This window comes from Mustelus asterias, chromosome 17 (genome assembly GCF_964213995.1).
Source record: "Mustelus asterias chromosome 17, sMusAst1.hap1.1, whole genome shotgun sequence".
NCBI classification, from domain to species: Eukaryota; Metazoa; Chordata; class Chondrichthyes; order Carcharhiniformes; family Triakidae; genus Mustelus; species Mustelus asterias.
This window is the reverse complement of record NC_135817.1, coordinates 91785637-91804456: the sequence shown is the minus strand read 5'-3', so window position 1 is coordinate 91804456 and position 18820 is coordinate 91785637. Positions and strand designations below refer to the sequence as shown.

Genomic DNA, 18820 nt, shown 5'->3' with positions numbered 1-18820 from the left:
TCAGAGGGACGTTTTTTACACAGAGGGTGGTGGGGGCCTGGAATGCGCTGCCAAGTAGGGTGGTGGAGGCAGGCACGCTGACATCGTTTAAGACTTGCCTGGATAGTCACATGAGCAGCCTGGGAATGGAGGGATACAAACGATTGGTCTAGTTGGACCAAGGAGCGGCACAGGCTTGGAGGGCCGAAGGGCCTGTTTCCTGTGCTGTACTGTTCTTTGTTCTTTGTTCTTTATAGTGTCGACATAGGGGGACCAGGACAGATTGTTGGTGATCTGGACACCTAAAAACCTGAAGCTCTTGACCCTTTCTACTTCATCCTCGTTGGTGTAGATAGGAGCATGTTCTCCTCTTCGCTTCCTGAAGTCGATGACAATCTCCTTCGTTTTGTTGACATTGAGGGAGAGATTATTATCGTTGACAGATTCTCTGTCTCATCATTGTTTGAGATCTGTCCCACTGGTGTCATCAGCAAACTTGAAAATCGAATTGGAGGGGAATTTGGCCACACAGTCCTGGGTGTATAAGGAGGCTGAGGAGAAGAATGTAGGGGGCTGAGAACACAGCCTTGTCGGGCACCGGTGTTGAGGTCACGTACCAACCGACTCAAGGACAGCTTCTTCCCTGCTGCCATCAGACTTTTGAATGGACCTACCTCGCATTAAGTTGATCTTTCTCTACATCCTAGCTATGATTGTAACACTACATTCTGCACTCTCTCGTTTTCTTCTCTGTGAACGGTATGCTCTAGCTGTATAGTACGAGAAACAATACTTTCACTGTATACTGATACATGTGACAATAATAAATCAAATCAAATCAAAAATGGGAAAATTCATAATGGGGAATAAAGAAATGGCCAAGGAATTAAATTCACATTTTGCTTCTGCCTTCACAAAGGAAGACATGAATAATGTACCAGAAGTTCTGAGGGAACCAAGTTTTAGTGAGAAATTAATAGAGAAATGGTTTTGGGGAAATTGATGGGATTGAAAGTGGAAATTCTCCAGGTCCTGATAATCTTCATCCCAGAGTACTGAAGGAAGTGGCCCTGGAAATAGTAGATCCATTGGTGGTTATTTTCCAAAATTCTTTGGACTCTAGACTGGTTCCTACAGATTGGAGGGTAGCTAATGTAAGCCCGCTATTCAAAAATAAGCTAGCGGGAAACATAAAAACTGACTGTAAACGTTTCTATATGTATGTAAAGAGAAAAAGTATAATAAAAACGAATGTACATCCCTTACAGTCCGAAACTACATTCACGACCTTTTGTAGTTCCTTGCGGTCTTGGGCAGAGCTATTCAGACCAGTGAGCCTAACGTCGGTACTGGGGAAATTGCTAGAGTCCATTATCAAGGATTTCATAACTCGGCATTTGGAAGGCAGTGGTATAATCAGACAGTCAGCATGGATTTACAAAAGGGAAATCATGCTTGACGAATCTATTGGAGTTCTTTGAGGATGTAACTAGTAGAGTTGATCGAGGAGAACCAGTGGATGTGGTTTATTTAGACTTTCAGAAAGCTTTCAGCAAGGTCTCACATAACAGACTACTATGGGATTGCAGGTAATGTCTTGAGATGGATAGAAAGCTGGTTAGCAGATAAGAAGCAAAGAGTTGGCATAAATGTGTCTTTTCTGATTGGCAGTCAGTAACTAGTAGGGTTCTGCAGGGATCCGTGCTCGGACCCCAACTATTCACATTATATGATTTGGAAGAGGGAACTGAATGTTTTATATTCAAATTTTCAGATGATACAAAGGAGTGTGAGCTGTGAGGAAGATGCAGAGATGCTTCAGCGTGATTTGGACAGGCTGAGTGTGTGGGCATCAACATGGCAGATGCAGAATAATGTGGATGAATGTGAGGTTCTCCACTTTGGTGGCAATAATAGGAAGGCATATTATTACTTGAATGGGTGTAAATTGAGAGAAGTGGATACTCAAAGAGACCTTGGAGTCCTCATGCATTAGTCGCTGAAAATAAGCGCGCAGGTACAGCAGGCAGTAAAGAAGGCAAATTGGTGTGTTGGCCTTCATAGCGAGAGGGTTTGAGTATAGGGATAGGGATGTTTTGCTGCAATTGTATAAGACATTGGTGAGGCCACACCAGGAGTATTGTGTGCAGTTTTGGTGTCCTTATCTGAGGAAGGATGTCCTTGTTATAGAGGGAGTGCTGGGGTCATAGTTTAAGGATAAGCGGTAAATCTTTTAGAACTGAGGTGAGGAGAAATTTCTTCATCCAGCGGGTGGTGAACGTGTGGAATTCACTCCCACAGAATGTAGTTGAAGCCAAAACATTGTCTGATTTCAAGAAGAAATTAGACATAGCTTGTGGGGCTAAAGACATTAAGGGATATGGGGGCGCGGGGAAGGGGGGATCAGGATATTGAATTTGATGATCAGCCATGATTAAAATGAATGGCAGAGCAGGCTCAAAGGTCCGAATGGCCTACTCCTGCTTCTAGTTTCTATGTTCCTATGAGCCCCAATTTTTTCCATTCTCGTAGGCAATGGTAACAGGGTGTACCAGATGGAGAATTCCAGCTTAAGTGTTTTGCTATAAAATCTTTGATAATGGATTCTAGAATTTTCCCCACTACCGATGTCAGGCGGACTGGTCTATCATTCTCTTGACCTTATTTTATAAATAGTTGGGTTTCATTCGTTACCATCCAATCTGTAGGATCTTGGAAGATGAACACCAGTGCATCCACTATTTCCCGGGGCGGCACGGTGGCACAGTGGTTAACACTGCTGCCTCACAGCACCAGGGACCCGGGTTCAATTCCCAGCTTGGGTCACTGTCTATGCGGAGTCTACATGTTCTCCCCGTGTCTGCATGGGTTTCTTCCGGGTGCTCCAGTTTCCTCCCACAGTTTGAAAGACATGCTGGTTAGGTGCATTGGCCATGCTAAATTCTCCCTCAGTGTATCTGAACAGGCGTCGGAGTGTGGCGACTAGGGGATTTTCACAGTAACTTCTTGCAGCGTTAATCTAACCTACTAATAAAAAAACAAGTACTCTGGGATCAAAGTTATCAGCCTTGAACTCCTTCAGTTCCCCAACATTTCTGTATCTTAATTGTGTCCTCTTTTGTGAATGTAGTTGGACCAAAGTATGTGTTTAATTGGTCAGCCATTTTTTGTTCCCCATTATACATTCCCCTCTTTCTGACTGTAAGGGACCGACATTTGTCTCCAACAATCTTTTTCTGCCCACATACCTATAGAAACCTTGAGAGTCAGGTTTTTATGTTCCCCGCAATCTTACTCTCTTGCTCTATACTTCCCTTCTTAATCAATCCCTTGGCCCACATTTGCTGAATTCTAAACTGATCCCAATCCTCGGTTCTGCAGTTTTTATATGGCTCATTTGTCTGCCACATTCTTGGACCTGTTACAGGTCAGGTTGGATACTTCAAGGTGTTCTATGAAGCTTGCCTGACCTGCAATGTTTAACATTGAATTTGGCTAGGATGAGCATGAGAGCTTGCAGTCGAATCTATTTCCCAAAACACAGCTTCTTTAAGGCAGGATGGCAATAAGCCCCTCCTTCAGCTAAATGAAAATAGTTTCAGAACCACACAAAGAGAAAGAAAGGCACTAATGGAAAGTGGAACTTTTTCAAGGAACAAATACTGGGTGTCCTTGATAGGTATGTCCCTGTCAGGCAGGGAGGAAATGGCCGAGTGAGGGAACCATGGTTCACAAAAGAGGTGGAATGTCTTGTGAAAAGGAAGAGGGAAGCTTATGTAGGGATGAGGAAACAAGGTTCAGATGGCTCGATTGAGGGTTACAAGTTAGTAAGGAATGAGCTGAAAAAGGAGCTTAGGAGAGCTAGAAGGGGACAAAAGGCGGGTAACTATAGGCCGGTCAGCTTAACGTCTGTAGTAGGGAAAATGCTGGAATCCATTATTAAAGAGGAGATAGCAGGGCATCTGGATAGAAATGGTTTGATCAATCAGACGCAGCATGGATTCATGAGGGGAAAGTCGTGCTTGACGAACATGTTGGATTTTTATGAAGATGTGACTAGGGCGGTTGATGGAGGAGAACCGGTGGATGCGGTGTTTTTGGATTTCCAAAAGGCGTTTGATAAGGTGCCCCATAAAAGGCTGCTGAAGAAGATTAGGGCACACGGAGTTGGGGGTAGTGTGTTAAAGTGGATTGGGGACTGGCTATCTGACAGGAAGCAAAGAGTCGGAATAAATGGGTGTTTTTCCGGTTGGAGGAAGGTAACTAGTGGCGTGCCGCAGGGATCGGTACTCGGGCCGCAACTATTTACCATTTATATAGATGATCTGGAGGAGGGGACGGAGTGTAGGGTAACGAAGTTTGCAGACGACACAAAGATAAGTGGAAAAGTGAATCGTGTGGAGGACGGAGAAGATCTGCAGAGAGATTTGGACAGGCTGAGTGAGTGGGCGAGGATATGGCAAATGGAGTATAACGTTGATAAATGCGAGGTTATACACTTTGGAGGAAATAATAACAAATGGGATTACTATCTCAATGGAAACAAATTAAAACATGCTACCGTGCAAAGGGACCTGGGGGTCCTTGTGCATGAGACGCAAAAGCCCAGTCTGCAGGTACAACAGGTGATCAAGAAGGCAAATGGGATGTTGGCCTATATCGCGAGGGGGATAGAATATAAAAGCAGGGATGTCTTGATGCACCTGTACAGGGCATTGGTGAGGCCGCAGCTGGAATACTGTGTGCAGTATTGGTCCCCTTATATGAGGAAGGATATATTGGCATTGGAGGGAGTGCAGAGAAGGTTCACCAGGTTGATGCCGGAGATGAGGGGTTTGGATTATGAGGAGAGGCTGAGGAGATTGGGTTTGTACTCGTTGGAGTTTAGAAGGATGAGGGGGGATCTTATGGAGACTTATAAGATAATGCGGGGGCTGGATAGGGTGGAGGCGGAGAGATTCTTTCCACTTAGTAAGGAAGTTAAAACTAGAGGACACAGCCTCAAAATAAAGGGGGGTCGGTTTAAGACAGAGTTGAGGAGGAACTTCTTCTCCCAGAGGGTGGTGAATCTCTGGAATTCTCTGCCCACTGAGGTGGTGGAGGCTACCTCGCTGAATATGTTTAAAGCGCGGATGGATGGATTCCTGATCGGTAAGGGAATTAAGTGTTATGGGGATCAGGCGGGTAAGTGGTACTGATCCACGTCAGATCAGCCATGATCTTATTGAATGGCGGGGCAGGCTCGAGGGGCTAGATGGCCTACTCCTGCTCCTATTTCTTATGTTCTTATGAGAAGTCCTTGGCGGGTCAGATCAAGGAAAACCCCAAGGCTTTTTACTCTTATGTGAGGAATAAAAGAATGACCAGGGTGAGGTTAGGGCCGGTCAAGGACAGTAGTGGGAACTTGTGTATGGAGTCAGTAGAGATAGGAGAGGTGATGAATGAATACTTTTCTTCAGTGTTCACCAAGGAGAGGGGCCATGTTTTTGAGGAAGAGAAGGTGTTACAGGCTAATAGGCTGGAGGAAATAGATGTTCGGAGGGAGGATGTACTGGCAGATTTGAATAAACTGAAGGTTGATAAGTCCCCTGGGCCTGATGAAATATATCCTAGGATCCTTTGGGAGGCAAGGGATGAGATTGCAGAGCCTTTGGCTTTGATCTTTGGGTCCTCACTGTCCACGGGGATGGTGCCAGAGGACTGGAGAATGGCGAATGTTGTTCCTCTGTTTAAGAAAGGGAATAGAAATGACCCTGGTAATTATAGACCGGTTAGTCTTCCTTCGGTGGTTGGTCAATTGATGGAAAAGGTCCTTAGGGATGGGATTTACGACCATTTAGAAAGATGCGGATTAATCCGGGATAGTCAGCACGGATTCGTGAAGGGCAAGTCGTGCCTCACAAATTTGATAGAATTTTTTGAGGAGGTAACTAAGTGTGTTGGTGAAGGTAGGGCAGTTGATGTCATATACATGGATTTTAGTAAGGCGTTTGATAAGGTCCCCCATGGTCGGCTTATGATGAAAGTAAGGAGGTGTGGGATAGAGGGAAAGTTGGCCGATGGGATAGGTAACTGGCTATCTGATCGAAGACAGAGGGTGGTGGTGGATGGAAAATTTTCGGACTGGAGGCAGGTTGCTAGCAGAGTCCCACAGGAATCAGTGCTTGGTCCTCTGCTCTTTGTGATTTTTATTAATGACTTAGAGGAGGGGGCTGTAGGGTGGATCAGTAAATTTGCTGATGACACCAAGATTGGTGGAGTAGTGGATGAGGTGGAGGGCTGTTGTAGGCTTGCAAAGAGACATAGATAGGATGCAAAGCTGGGCTGAAAAATGGCAAATGGAGTTTAACCCTGATAAATGTGAGGTGATTCATTTTGGTAGGACAAATTTAAATGTGGATTACAGGGTCAAAGGTAGGGTTCTGAAGACTGTGGAGGAACAGAGAGATCTTGGGGTCCATATCCACAGATCTCTAAAGGTTGCCACTCAAGTGGATAGAGCTGTGAAGAAGGCCTGTAGTGTGTTAGCTTTTATTAACAGGGGGTTGGAGTTTAAGAGCCGTGGGGTTATGCTGCAACTGTACAGGACCTTGGTGAGATCACATTTGGAATATTGTGTGAAGTTCTGGTCACCTCACTATAAGAAGGATGTGGAAGCGCTGGAAAGAGTGCAGAGGAGATTTACCAGGATGCTGCCTGGTTTGGAGGGTAGGTCTTATGAGGAAAGGTTGAGGGAGCTAGGGCTGTTCTCTCTGGAGCGGAGGAGGCTGAGGGGAGACTTAATAGAGGTTTATAAAATGATGAAGGGGATAGATAGAGTGAACGTTCAAAGACTATTTCCTCGGGTGGATGGAGCTATTACAAGGGGGCATAATTATAGGGTTCATGGTGGGAGATATTGGAAGGATATCAGAGGTAGGTTCTTTACGCAGAGAGTGGTTGGGGTGTGGAATGGACTGCCTGCAGTGATAGTGGAGTCAGACACTTTAGGAACATTTAAGCGGTTATTGGATAGGCACATGGAGCACACCAGGATGATAGGGAGTGGGATAGCTTGATCTTGGTTTCAGATAAAGCTCGGCACAACATCGTGGGCCGAAGGGCCTGTTCTGTGCTGTACTGTTTTATGTTCTATAGTTGATGCTTAAGAAGCTATTTGCAAAAATATAAGCATAATAAACCAGAGAAATATACTCACTGAATGTAAACATTCTTTTCTAGATTTTGCGTTCACTTTATCCCTATATTCCTCAGAATGAGGATGAACTGAAGCTTGATTCCAGTGATTACATCTTCCTGGACCCCACAGACCAGCTGGACCTGAGTGAAGGCTGGGTCCATGGAATTTCACATCGGACTGGTTCTACAGGACTTCTGCCCGAAAACTATACCGAAAGAGCATACGAGTCAGATACCTGGGTCAGGCACAGGTAAACACGGAACATACAAAATAGAAGCAGGAGGAAGCCATTTGGCCCTTCGAGCCTGTGCCAATCACAATGCCCTAACTAAACTAGAACAAAGAACAAGGAAAATTACAGCACAGGAACAGGCCCTTTGGCCCTCCAAGCCTGCACCAACCATGCTACCCAACTGAACTAAAACCCCCTCCCCTTCCAGGGACCATATTCCTCTGTTCCTACCCCATTCAAGTATTTGTCAAGACGCCCCTTAAAAGTCACTACCTACCTGCTTCCACTACCTCCCCCGGCAGCGAGTTGCAGGCACCCACCACCCTCTGTGTAAAAATCTGCCTCGTACATCTCCTTTAAACCTTGCCCCTCGTACTTAAACCTATGCCCCCTCGTAATTGACTCTTCCACCCTGGGAAAAACCGTCTGACTATCCACTCTGTCCATGCCCCTCATAATCTTGTAGACTTCTATCAGGTCGCCCTTCAACCTCCGTCGTTTCTGTGAGAACAAATCACGGTTCTCCAACCTCTCCCCATAGCTAATGCCCTCCATACCAGGCAACATCCTGGTAAATCTTTTCTGTACCCTCTCCAAAGCCTCCACATCCTTCTGGTGGTGTGGCGACCAGAATTGAACACTATACTCCAAGTGCGGCCTAACAAAGTTCCATAAATCTGCAACATGACATGTCAATTTTTAAATTCAGTGCCCGGCCGATGAAGGCAAGTATGCTGTATGCTTTGTGTCATCTTCAAACTTACAAATCAAACTGTTCCATTTTCCTCCAAATCGTTTATATATATTACAAACAGCAAAGATCCCAATGCTGATCTCTGAAGAATGCCACTAGTCACAGCCCTCCATTCAGAAACGCACCCTTCCACTGCTACCCTCTGTCTTCTATGATAGACATGATGTGGAGATGCCAGCGTTGGACTGGGGTAAACACAGTAAGAAGTCTAACAACACCAGGTTAAAATCCAACAGGTTTATTTGGTAGCAAAAGCCACTAGCTTTCGGAACAGGCTGTTCCTTCGTCAGGTGGGTGGGAGTTCTGATCACAAACAGGGCACAAAGTCACAAACTCAATTTACATGAATAATGATTCGAATGTGAGTCTTTACAGCTAATCAAGTCTTAAAGGTACAGACAATGTGAGTGGAGGGAGCATTAAGCACAGGTTAAAGAGGTGTGTATTGTCCCCAGACAGGACAGCTCGTGAGATTTTGCACATCCAGGCAAGTTGTGGGGGTTACAGATAGTGTGACATGACTTTTGCTACCAAATTATCCTGTTGGACTTTAACCTGGTGTTGTGAGACTTCTTACTTATTCTGTGACAGAGCCAGTTCTGTATCCATCTTGCCAGCTCACCTCTGATTTCATGCAACTTTTTCTTCTGTACCAATCTGCCTAAACTAAAAGAAACCTTCTGCCCTTACTCAGTCCGTATCCCTCAATTCTCTCCGTATTCATTTACCCATCAGATGCCTCTTAAATGTTGCTAATGCGCCTGCTTCCACCACCTCCTCTGGCAGCGCGTTCCAGGCACCCACCACTCTCCCCCTTAAACTTTCCCCCTCTCACCTTGAACCTGTGCCCCCTTATAATTGACACTTCCACTCTGGGAAAAAGCCTCTGACTATCCACCCTGTCTGTGCCTCTCATAATTTTGTAGCTCTCCATCAGGTCTCCCCGTCAGCCTCCGTCTTTCCAGTGAAAACAATCCTAGTTTATTCAACCTCTCATAGTCAACACCCTCGAGACCAGGCAGCATCCTGATGAACCTTCTTTGCACTCTCTCCAAAGCTTCCACATCCTTCTGGTAGTGTGGTGACCAGAACTGCATGCAATACTCCAAATGCAGCCTAACCAAGATTTTACATAGCTGCAACAGGATCCCTTTTGCCCCAAGTGCTATATCTAAACTCCTTCTTGAAAACATGCAATATTTTGTCTCAACTACTTTCTGTGGAAGCGAATTCCACAGGCTGACCACACTCTGGGTGAAGACATTTCTCCCCATAGAAACTAGAAGCAGGAGGAGGCCATTCAGCCCTTCGAGCCTGCCCCGCCATTCATTTTGAGCATGGCTGATCATCAAATTCAATATCCTGATCCCCCCTTCCCCCCATTTCCCTTGATCCCTTTAGCCCCAAGAGCTATATCTAATTTCTTGCTGAAATCAGATAACGTTTTGGCCTCAACTACGTTCTGTGGTAGTGAATTCCACACATTCGCCATCCTATGGGAGCCTGCACTTCCTCTAGAGTAAGAACATCCTTCGTCAGATAAGGAGACCAAAACTGCACACAACATTCTGGGTGTGGTCTCACCAAGGCCCTGTGTAATTGCAGCAAAACATCCCTACTTCTGCTCGCAAATCCTCTCACTGTTAAGGGCATCATACCATTTGCCTTCTTTACTGCTGCTGCACCTGCATGCTTACCTTCAGTGACTGGTGCACAAGGACACCCAGATCCCACTGCACACTCCCCTCTCCCAATTTATATCCATTCAAGTAATAATCTGTCTTCCTATTATTGCTACCAAAGTGGATAACCTCACATTTATCCACATTATACTGCAAGTGCCAATCATTTGCCCACTCACTCAGCCTGTCCAAATCACGCTGAAGCATCTCTGCATCCTCCTCACAGCTCACCCTCCCACCCAACCTTGTATCATCTGCAAATTTAAAGATAATACATTTATTTCCCTCTTCCGAATCATTAATATATATAATGAACAGGTGGGGTCCCAGCACCGATCCTGCAGTACCCCACTAGTCACTGTGTGCCATTTGGAAAAAGACCCGTTTATTCTTACTGTTCTACGTTCATTTTGAGCAAGAGATCAGTGAGAGCATGCCCTCCACCCCAGAAGCCCTGGATGAACCTATATTTGGGGTCACCATTGCAGATGTCAGAGCAGCTTTCTTGAAGGTCAAGCCACGGAAAGCAACTGGCCCGGATGGGGTACCCTGACCTGCACTCAGATCCTGTGTGGATCAGCTGCCGGAGGTATCACAGACATCTTCAACCTCTCTTTACAACAATCTGAGGTCCCTATCTACTTCAAGAAGATGGCCATCATCTCAGTACCCAAGAAAAACCAAGCAGCGTGCCTTAATGACTATCAGCCGGTGGCTCTGACATCCATCATTATGAAGTGCTTCAAAAGGTTAGTCATGGCATGAATCAATTCCAGTCTCCCGGACTACCTGCATCCACTACAGTTTGCCTACTGCCGAACAGGTCCACAGCAGAAGCCATTTCCCTGGCCCTGCACTCAACCCTGGAACACCTAGATAACAAGGACACCTCTGTCAGACTCCTATTTATTGACTACTACTCAGCCTTCAACACTATTGTTCCCATGAAACTCATCTCCAAACTCCGTGGCCTGGGTCTCAGCACCTCCCTCTGTGACTGGATCCTGAACTTCCTAACTCACAGACCACAATCAGTAAGGATAGGCAACAACACCTCCTCCACGATCATCCTCAACACCGGTGCCTCACAAGGCTGTGTTCTCAGCCCCCTACTATACTCCTTATACACCCATGACTGTGTGGCCAAATTCCCCTTCAATTCGATTTTCAAGTTTGCTGAACGACATCACCGTAGTGGGTCGGATCTCAAACAATGACGAGACAGAGAACAGGAATGAGATAGAGAATCTGGTGAACTGGTGCGGCAACAATAATCTCTCCCTCAATGTCAACAAAACAAAGGAGATTGTCATCAACTTCAGGAAGCGTAAAAGATAACATTCCCCTGTCTACATCAATGGGGACGAAGTAGAAAGGACGGGAGCTTCAAGTTTTTAGGTGTCCAGATCACCAACAACCTGTCCTGGTCCCCCCATGCTGACACTATAGTTAAGAAAGCCCACCAATGCCTCTACTTTCTCAGAAGACTAAGGAAATTTGGCATGTCAGCTACGACTCTCACCAACTATTACAGATGCACCATAGAAAGCATTCTTTCCGGTTGTATCACAGCTTGGTATGGCTCCTGCTCTGCCCAAGACCGCAAGGAACTACAAAAGGTCGTGAATGTAACCCAATCCATCACGCAAACCAGCCTCCCATCCATTGACTCTGTCTACACTTCCTGCTGCCTCAGCAAAGCAGCCAGCATAATTAAGGACCCCACGCACCCCGGACATTCTCTCTTCCACCTTCTTCCTTTGGGAAAAAGATACAAAAGTCTGAGGTCACGTACCAATCGATTCAAGAACAGCTTTTTCCCTGATGCTGTCAGACTTTTAAATGAACCTACCTTGCATTAAGTTGATCTTTCTCTACACCTTAACTATGACTGTAACACTACATTTTGCACTCTCTCGTTTCGTGCTCTATGAACGGTATGTTTTGTCTGTAAGAAACAAAACTTTGTCGCGCAAGAAACAAAACTTTTCACTGTATGTTGATACATGTGACAATAATAAATCAAATCAAATCAAATCAAGATATTTGTCTCAAAGAACAGGGAAAGGTACAGCACAGGAACAGGCTGTTCGGCTCTCCAAGCTGCTGCCATGATGCCCTATCTAAATTAAAAAGAAACCTTCTGTCCTTACTCAGTCTCTATCACTCTATTCCCTCCCTATTCATGTATCCATTCAGATGCCTCATCTCAGTTTTGAACCTATCTCCTCCCACTCTATATCTATGACCTCTTGTTCCAGACTGTTCCACAAGGGGGAACACCTGTTTAGCGTTCACCTTATCAATCCCCTTTAGCATTTTATATACCTCAATCAGACCCCCCTCATTCTTCTGAACTCCAGTGGATATAAGACCAAGCTATCTACTTCTTTCAAAGTGCATCACTACGCACTTATCAGGGTTAAATACCATCTGCCACTGCTCTGCCCATCTGAACAACTTTGTCTGCCAACCAGTTTTCTATCCATCTCAATACACTGTCCTCAATCCCATGTGCTTTTACACACTAATCTCTTAAATGGGACTTTGTCGAAAGCTTTCTGAAAGTCCAAATAAACCACATCCACTGGCTCCCCCTCATCAATTCTATTAGTTACATCCTCAAAGAATTCCAATAGATTTGTCAAGCATGATTTCCTGTCGTAAATCCATGCTGACTCTGTCCGACCCTGTCACTGTTTTCCAACTGTTTTGCAATAAAATCCTTGGTGATGGATTCTAGAATATTCCCCACTGCTGACGTCAGGATTACTGGTTTATAAATCCCTGTGTTCTCTCTACTTCTCCTTTTAAATAGTGGGGTTACATTAGCTACCCTCCAATCTGTCAGAACTGTTCCAGAGTCTATAGAATCTTGGAAGTTGACCACCAATGCATCCACTATTTCTCGGGTCACTTCCTTTAAAGTTTATTTATTTATTAGTCACAAGTAGGCTTATATTAACACAGCATTAACATAAGCGGGCTTACATTAACATTGAAGGTACTGTGAAAATCCCCGAGTCACCACACTCCGGCGCCTGTTCGGGTACACTGAGGGAGAATTTAGCATGGCCAATGCACCCTAACCAGCACATCTTTGGACTGTGGGAGGAAACCGGAGCACTCGGAGGAAACCCACGCAGACATGGGGAGAACGTGCAGACTCCATACAGACAGTGATCCAGTGAATTGAACCCGGGTCCCTGGTGCTGTGAGGCAGCAGTGCTAACCACTGTGTTGCCATATCACCCTTAATTACTCTGGGATGTAGATTATCAGGCCTTGAGGATTTATTGGCCTTCAATCCCATCAATTGCCCCAACACCATTTCTCTGCTAATACTGATCTCCTTCAATTCCTCCCTCACCCTAAACCCTGTGTCGCCCAACAGTTCTGGTATGCTATTTGTGTCCTCCTTTGTGAAGACAGAACTTGCTCTGACGAAGGGTCATCCAGACTCGAAACATTGGCTCTATTCTCTCTCCACAGATGCTATCAGACCTGCTGAGATTTTCCAGCATTTTCTGTTTTTGTTTCAGATTCCAGCATCTGCAGCATTTTGCTTTTATTGAACCAAAGTATGTATTTAGTTGTTCAGCCAAGAAACTGGTGATAAAGCTTTAATTGTAAATTTCTTAAATTAATGAAAATTGCATTAGGTGGTAGCTTGACTTATTTTTAGCAGGTTTTAGAGATAAAAAGCTTTTACTAGAAGGAATTTCAGTGAGAAAATATCTATGATAGATGTGAACATACATACAAATTAGGAACAAAGCAAGGCAACGGTGCTAATCACTGTGCCACCATGCCCTCCTAGGTCATAAGGAATGCATTTGGGAAAAGTAAATCAACATGTTTGATTTGATTCAATTTTTATTGTCACATGTATTGGTATATGGTGAAAAGTATTGTTTCTTGCGTGCTTTACTATACCAAAGCATACCATACATAGAGAAGGAAAGGAGAGGGCAAAATGTACCTTACAGTCAAAGCTAGGATGTAGAGAAAGATCAACCGAATACGAGATAGATCCATTCAAAAGTCTGATGACAGCAGGGAAGAAGCTGTTCTTGAGTCGAATGGTACATGACATAGAAACATAGAAACATAGAAAAACTACAGCACAAAACAGGCCCTTCGGCCCCACAAGTTGTGCCGAACATATCCCTACCTTCTAGGCCTACCTATAACCCTCCATCCTATTAAGCTCCATGTACTCATCCAGGAGTCTCTTAAAAGACCCTATTGTGTTTGCCTCCACCACCACTGACGGCAGCCGATTCCACTCGCCCACCACTCTCTGTGTGAAAAACGTCCCCCTAACATTTCCCCTGTACCTACCTACCAGCACCTTAAACCTGTGTCCCCTCGTAGCAGCCATTTCCACCCGGGGAAAAAGCCTCTGACAGTCCACCTGATCTATGCCTCTCAACATCTTATATACCTCTATTAGGTCTCCTCTCATCCTACGTCTCTCCAAGGAGAAAAGACCGAGCTCCTTCAGCCTATCCTCATAAGGCATGCCACTCAATCCAGACAACATCCTTGTAAATCTCCTCTGCACCCTTTCAATCTTTTCCACATCCCTCCTGTAATGAGGTGACCAGAACTGAGCACAGTACTCCAGGTGGGGTCTGACAAGGCTCTTATATAGCTGCATCATTATACCCGGACTCCTAAACTCAATCCCTCGATTGATAAAGGCCAACACACCATACGCCTTCTTAATCACCTCCTCCACCTGCGGGGCCGATTTTAGAGTCCTATGGACCCGGACCCCAAGGTCCTTCTGATCCTCTACAGTACTAAGAGTGTTTCCCTTTATATTGTACTCCTTCATCCCATTTGACCTGCCAAAATGGACCACTACGCATTTATCTGGGTTGAAGTCCATCTGCCACTTGTCCGCCCAGTCTTGCATCCTATCTATGTCCCTCTGTAACTTCTGACATCCCTCCAGACTATCCACAACCCCACCAACCTTCGTGACGTCGGCAAACTTACCAACCCATCTCTCCACTTCCTCATCCAGGTCATTTATGAAAATGACAAACAGCAAGGGTCCCAGAACAGATCCCTGGGCACACCACTGGTGACCGACCTGCATTTAGAAAAAGACCCACCTATACCCACTCTCTGCCTCCTTTGGGCAAGATGTGGAGATGCCGGCATTGGACTGGGGTGAACACAGTAAGAAGTCTCACAACACCAGGTTAAAGTCCAACAGATTTATTTGGTAGCAAAAACCATAAGCTTTCGGAGCGCTGCTCCTTCGTCAGATGGAGTGGAAATGTGCTCTCAAACAGTGCACAGAGAGACAAAATCAAATTACAGAATACTGATTAGAATGCAAATCCCTACAACCAGCCAGGTCTTAAAGGTACAGACAATGTGGGTGGAGGGAGCATTAAACACAGGTTAAAGAGATGTGTATTGTCTCCAGACAGAACAGCTAGTGAGATTCTGCAAGTCCAGGGGGCAAGCTGTGGGGCTTACTGATAATGTGACATAAATTCAACATCCCGGTTTAGGCTGTCCTCATGTGTGCGGAACATGGCTGTCAGTTTCTGCTCAGCGACTCTGCGCTGTCGTGTGTCGTGAAGGCCGCCTTGGAGAACGCTTACCTGAAGATCCAAGGCTGAATGCTCGTGACTGCTGAAATGCTCCCCCACAGGAAGAGAACAGTCTTGCCTGGTGATTGTCGAGCGGTGTTCATTCATCCGTTGTCGTAGCGTCTGCATGGTTTCCCCAATGTACCATGCCTCGGGACATCCTTTCCTGCAGTGTATCAGGTAGACAATGTTGGCCGAGTTGCAAGAGTAGGTACCGTGTACCGACAACTCGGCCAACGTTGTCTACCTGATACGCTGCAGGAAAGGATGTCCCGAGGCATGGTACATTGGGGAAACCATGCAGACGCTACGACAACGGATGAATGAACACCGCTCGACAATCACCAGGCAAGACTGTTCTATTCCTGTGAGGGAGCTCTTCAGCAGTCACGGGCATTCAGCCTTGGATCTTCAGGTAAGCGTTCTCCAAGACGGCCTTCACGACACATGACAGCGCAGAGTCGCTGAGCAGAAACTGATAGCCAAGTTCCGCACACATGAGGACGGCCTAAACCGGGATGTTGGATTTATGTCACATTATCAGTAACCCCCACAGCTTGCCCCCTGGACTTGCAGAATCTCACTAGCTGTTCTGTCTGGAGACAATACACATCTCTTTAACCTGTGTTTAATGCTCCCTCCACCCACATTGTCTGTACCTTTCAGACCTGGCTGGCTGTCGGGATTCACATTCTAATTAGTATTCTGTAACTTGATTTTGTGTCTCTGTGCACTGTTTGAGAGCACATTTCCACTCCATCTGACGAAGGAGCAGCGCTCCGAAAGCTTATGGTATTTGCTACCAAATAAATCTGTTGGACTTTAACCTGGTGTTGTGAGACTTCTTACTCCTTTGGGCAAGCCAGTTCTGGATCCACAGGGCAGCAGCCCCTTGGATCCCATGCCCTCTCACTTTTTCTGGAAGCCTTGCATGGGGGACCTATCGAACGCCTTGCTAAAATCCATATAAACCACATCTACCGCTTTCCCTTCATCAATGTGTTTTGTCACATTTTAGAAGAACTCCACCAGGCTCGTAAGGCACGATCAGCCTTTGACAAAGCCATGCTGAGTATTCTTGAGCATACTAAACCTCTCTAAATGCTCATAAATCTTGTCCCTCAGGATCTTCTCCATCAGCTTACCAACCACTGAGGTTAGACTCACCGGTCGGTAATTTCCTGGGCTATCCCTATTCCCCTTCTTGAAAATAGGGACCACATCCGCAATCCTCAATTCCTCCGGCACCTCTCCCGTCTCCATCGACGACAGAAAGATGATTGCCAGAGAATCTGCAATTTCTTCCCTCGCCTCCCACAGTAACCTGGGGTACATCCCATCCGCACCCAGCGACTTATGTATCTTGATGCCATTCAAAGATTCCAGCACAGCCTCTTTCTTAAAGTCCACACACTCAATCTTTTCAGTCCACCGCAAGCCCACAGTACACCCACCCAGGTCCTTCTCCTCTGTGAAAACCGAGGCAAAATACTCATTAACCCTGATAAATGTGAGGTGATTCATTTTGGTAGGACAAATTTAAATGTGGATTACAGGGTCAAAGGTAGGGTTTTGAAGACTGTGGAGGAACAGAGAGATCTTGGGGTCCATATCCACAGATCTCTGAAGGTTGCCACTCAAGTGGATAGCGCTGTGAAGAAGGCCTATAGTGTGTTAGCTTTTATTAAGAGGGGGTTGGAGTTTAAGAGCCGTGGGGTTATGCTGCAACTGTACAGGACCTTGGTGAGACCACATTTGGAATATTGTGTGCAGTTCTGGTCACCTCACTATAAGAAGGATGTGGAAGCGCTGGAAAGAGTGCAAAGGAGATTTACCAGGATGCTGCCTGGTTTGGAGGGTAGGTCTTATGAGGAAAGGTTGAGGGAGCTAGGGCTGTTCTCTCTGGAGCGGAGGAGGTTGAGGGGAGACTTAACAGAGGTTTCTAAAATGATGAAGGGGATAGATAGAGTGAACGTTCAAAGACTATTTCCTCGGGTGGATGGAGCTATTACAAGGGGGCATTACTATAGGGTTCATGGTGGGAAATATAGGAAGGATGTCCGAGGTAGGTTCTTTACTCAGAGAGTGGTTGGGGTGTGGAATGGACTGCCTGCAGTGATAGTGGAGTCAGACACTTGAGGAACATTTAAGCGGTTATTGGATAGGCACATGGAGCACCGCAGGATGATAGGGAGTGGGATAGCTTGATCTTGGTTTCAGATAAAGCTCGGCACAACATCGTGGGCCGAAGGGCCTGTTCTGTGCTGTACTGTTCTAAGTCTAAGTCGAACTCTATCTCCTTTACGCTAGCATTGGAAAGAGATAGGATCAGGCAAGCTCGGAAAGTGTTTATCTGGAGTAAGGGGAAATATGATAGCCATGAGGCAGGAGATTAGAGGCATAAATTGGAAGGAGGCATTCTCGAGGAAATGTACCGAAGTAAGGTGGCAGATTTTCAAGGAATGTTTGTCTGGAGTTCTGCATGACAACGTTCCGATGAAACAGGAAGGTGTTGGTAGGATACGGGAACCTGGTGCACGAAAGCTGCGCTGAACCTCGTGAGAAAGAAAAGGAAAGCGTACAAAAGGTTCAGAGAGCTAGGCGATGATAGGGATCTAGATGAGTATACGGCTTGTAGGAAGGGACTTAAGAAAGAAATTAGGAGAGCCAGAAGGGGTCACGAGAAGGCCTTGGCAGGTAAGATTAAGGAGAACCCTAAGGCGTTCCATAAACATGTAAAGAGTAAAAGGATGAGATGTGAAGGAATAGGACCTATAAAATGTGAAGGTGAGAAAGTCTGTACAGAACCGAAAGAAATAGCAGAGGTGCTTAATGAATATTCTACCTCAGTATTCACGGTGGAAAAAGACCTGGGTGGTTGTACTAAAGGATGGAGGCGGACTGAAAAGATTGAGTATGTGGACATTAAGAAAGAGGATGTGTTGGAAATTTTGAATGGCATCAAGATAGATAAGTCGCCAGGACCGGATGGGATGTACCCCAGGTTACTGTGGGAGGCGAGGGAAGAGATTGCAGAGCCTCTAGCGACGATCTTTGCGTCGTCGAAGGAGACGGGAGAGGTTCCGGAGGATTGGAGGATTGCAGATGTGGTTCCTATAGTCAAGAAAGGGAATAGAGATAGCCCAGGAAATTACCGACCGGTGAGTCTAACCTCAGTGGTTGGTAAATTGATGGAGAAGATCCTGAGGGACAGGATTTATGAACATTTAGAGAAGTTTAGTATGCTCAAAAGTCAGCATGGCATTGTCAAAGGCAAATCGTGCCTTACGAGCCTGGTGGAGTTCTTTGAAAATGTGACAAAACACATTGACGAAGGAAAAGCGGTAGATGTGGTTTACATGGACTTCAGCAAGGCGT

The 18820-nt window shown here is 45.7% G+C and overlaps 1 protein-coding gene across 1 annotated transcript in view; it reads left to right on the top strand.

Moving 5' to 3' along the window:
• Window positions 1-18820, top strand: part of LOC144506217 (ubiquitin-associated and SH3 domain-containing protein A-like) — a 218525-nt gene that overhangs the window by 58887 nt on the left and 140818 nt on the right. Inside the window, exon 6 of the mRNA XM_078232078.1 lies at window positions 7201-7409. Within this exon, the coding sequence (XP_078088204.1) occupies window positions 7201-7409 (209 nt within the window). The remainder of the gene's footprint in view (window positions 1-7200; window positions 7410-18820) is intronic.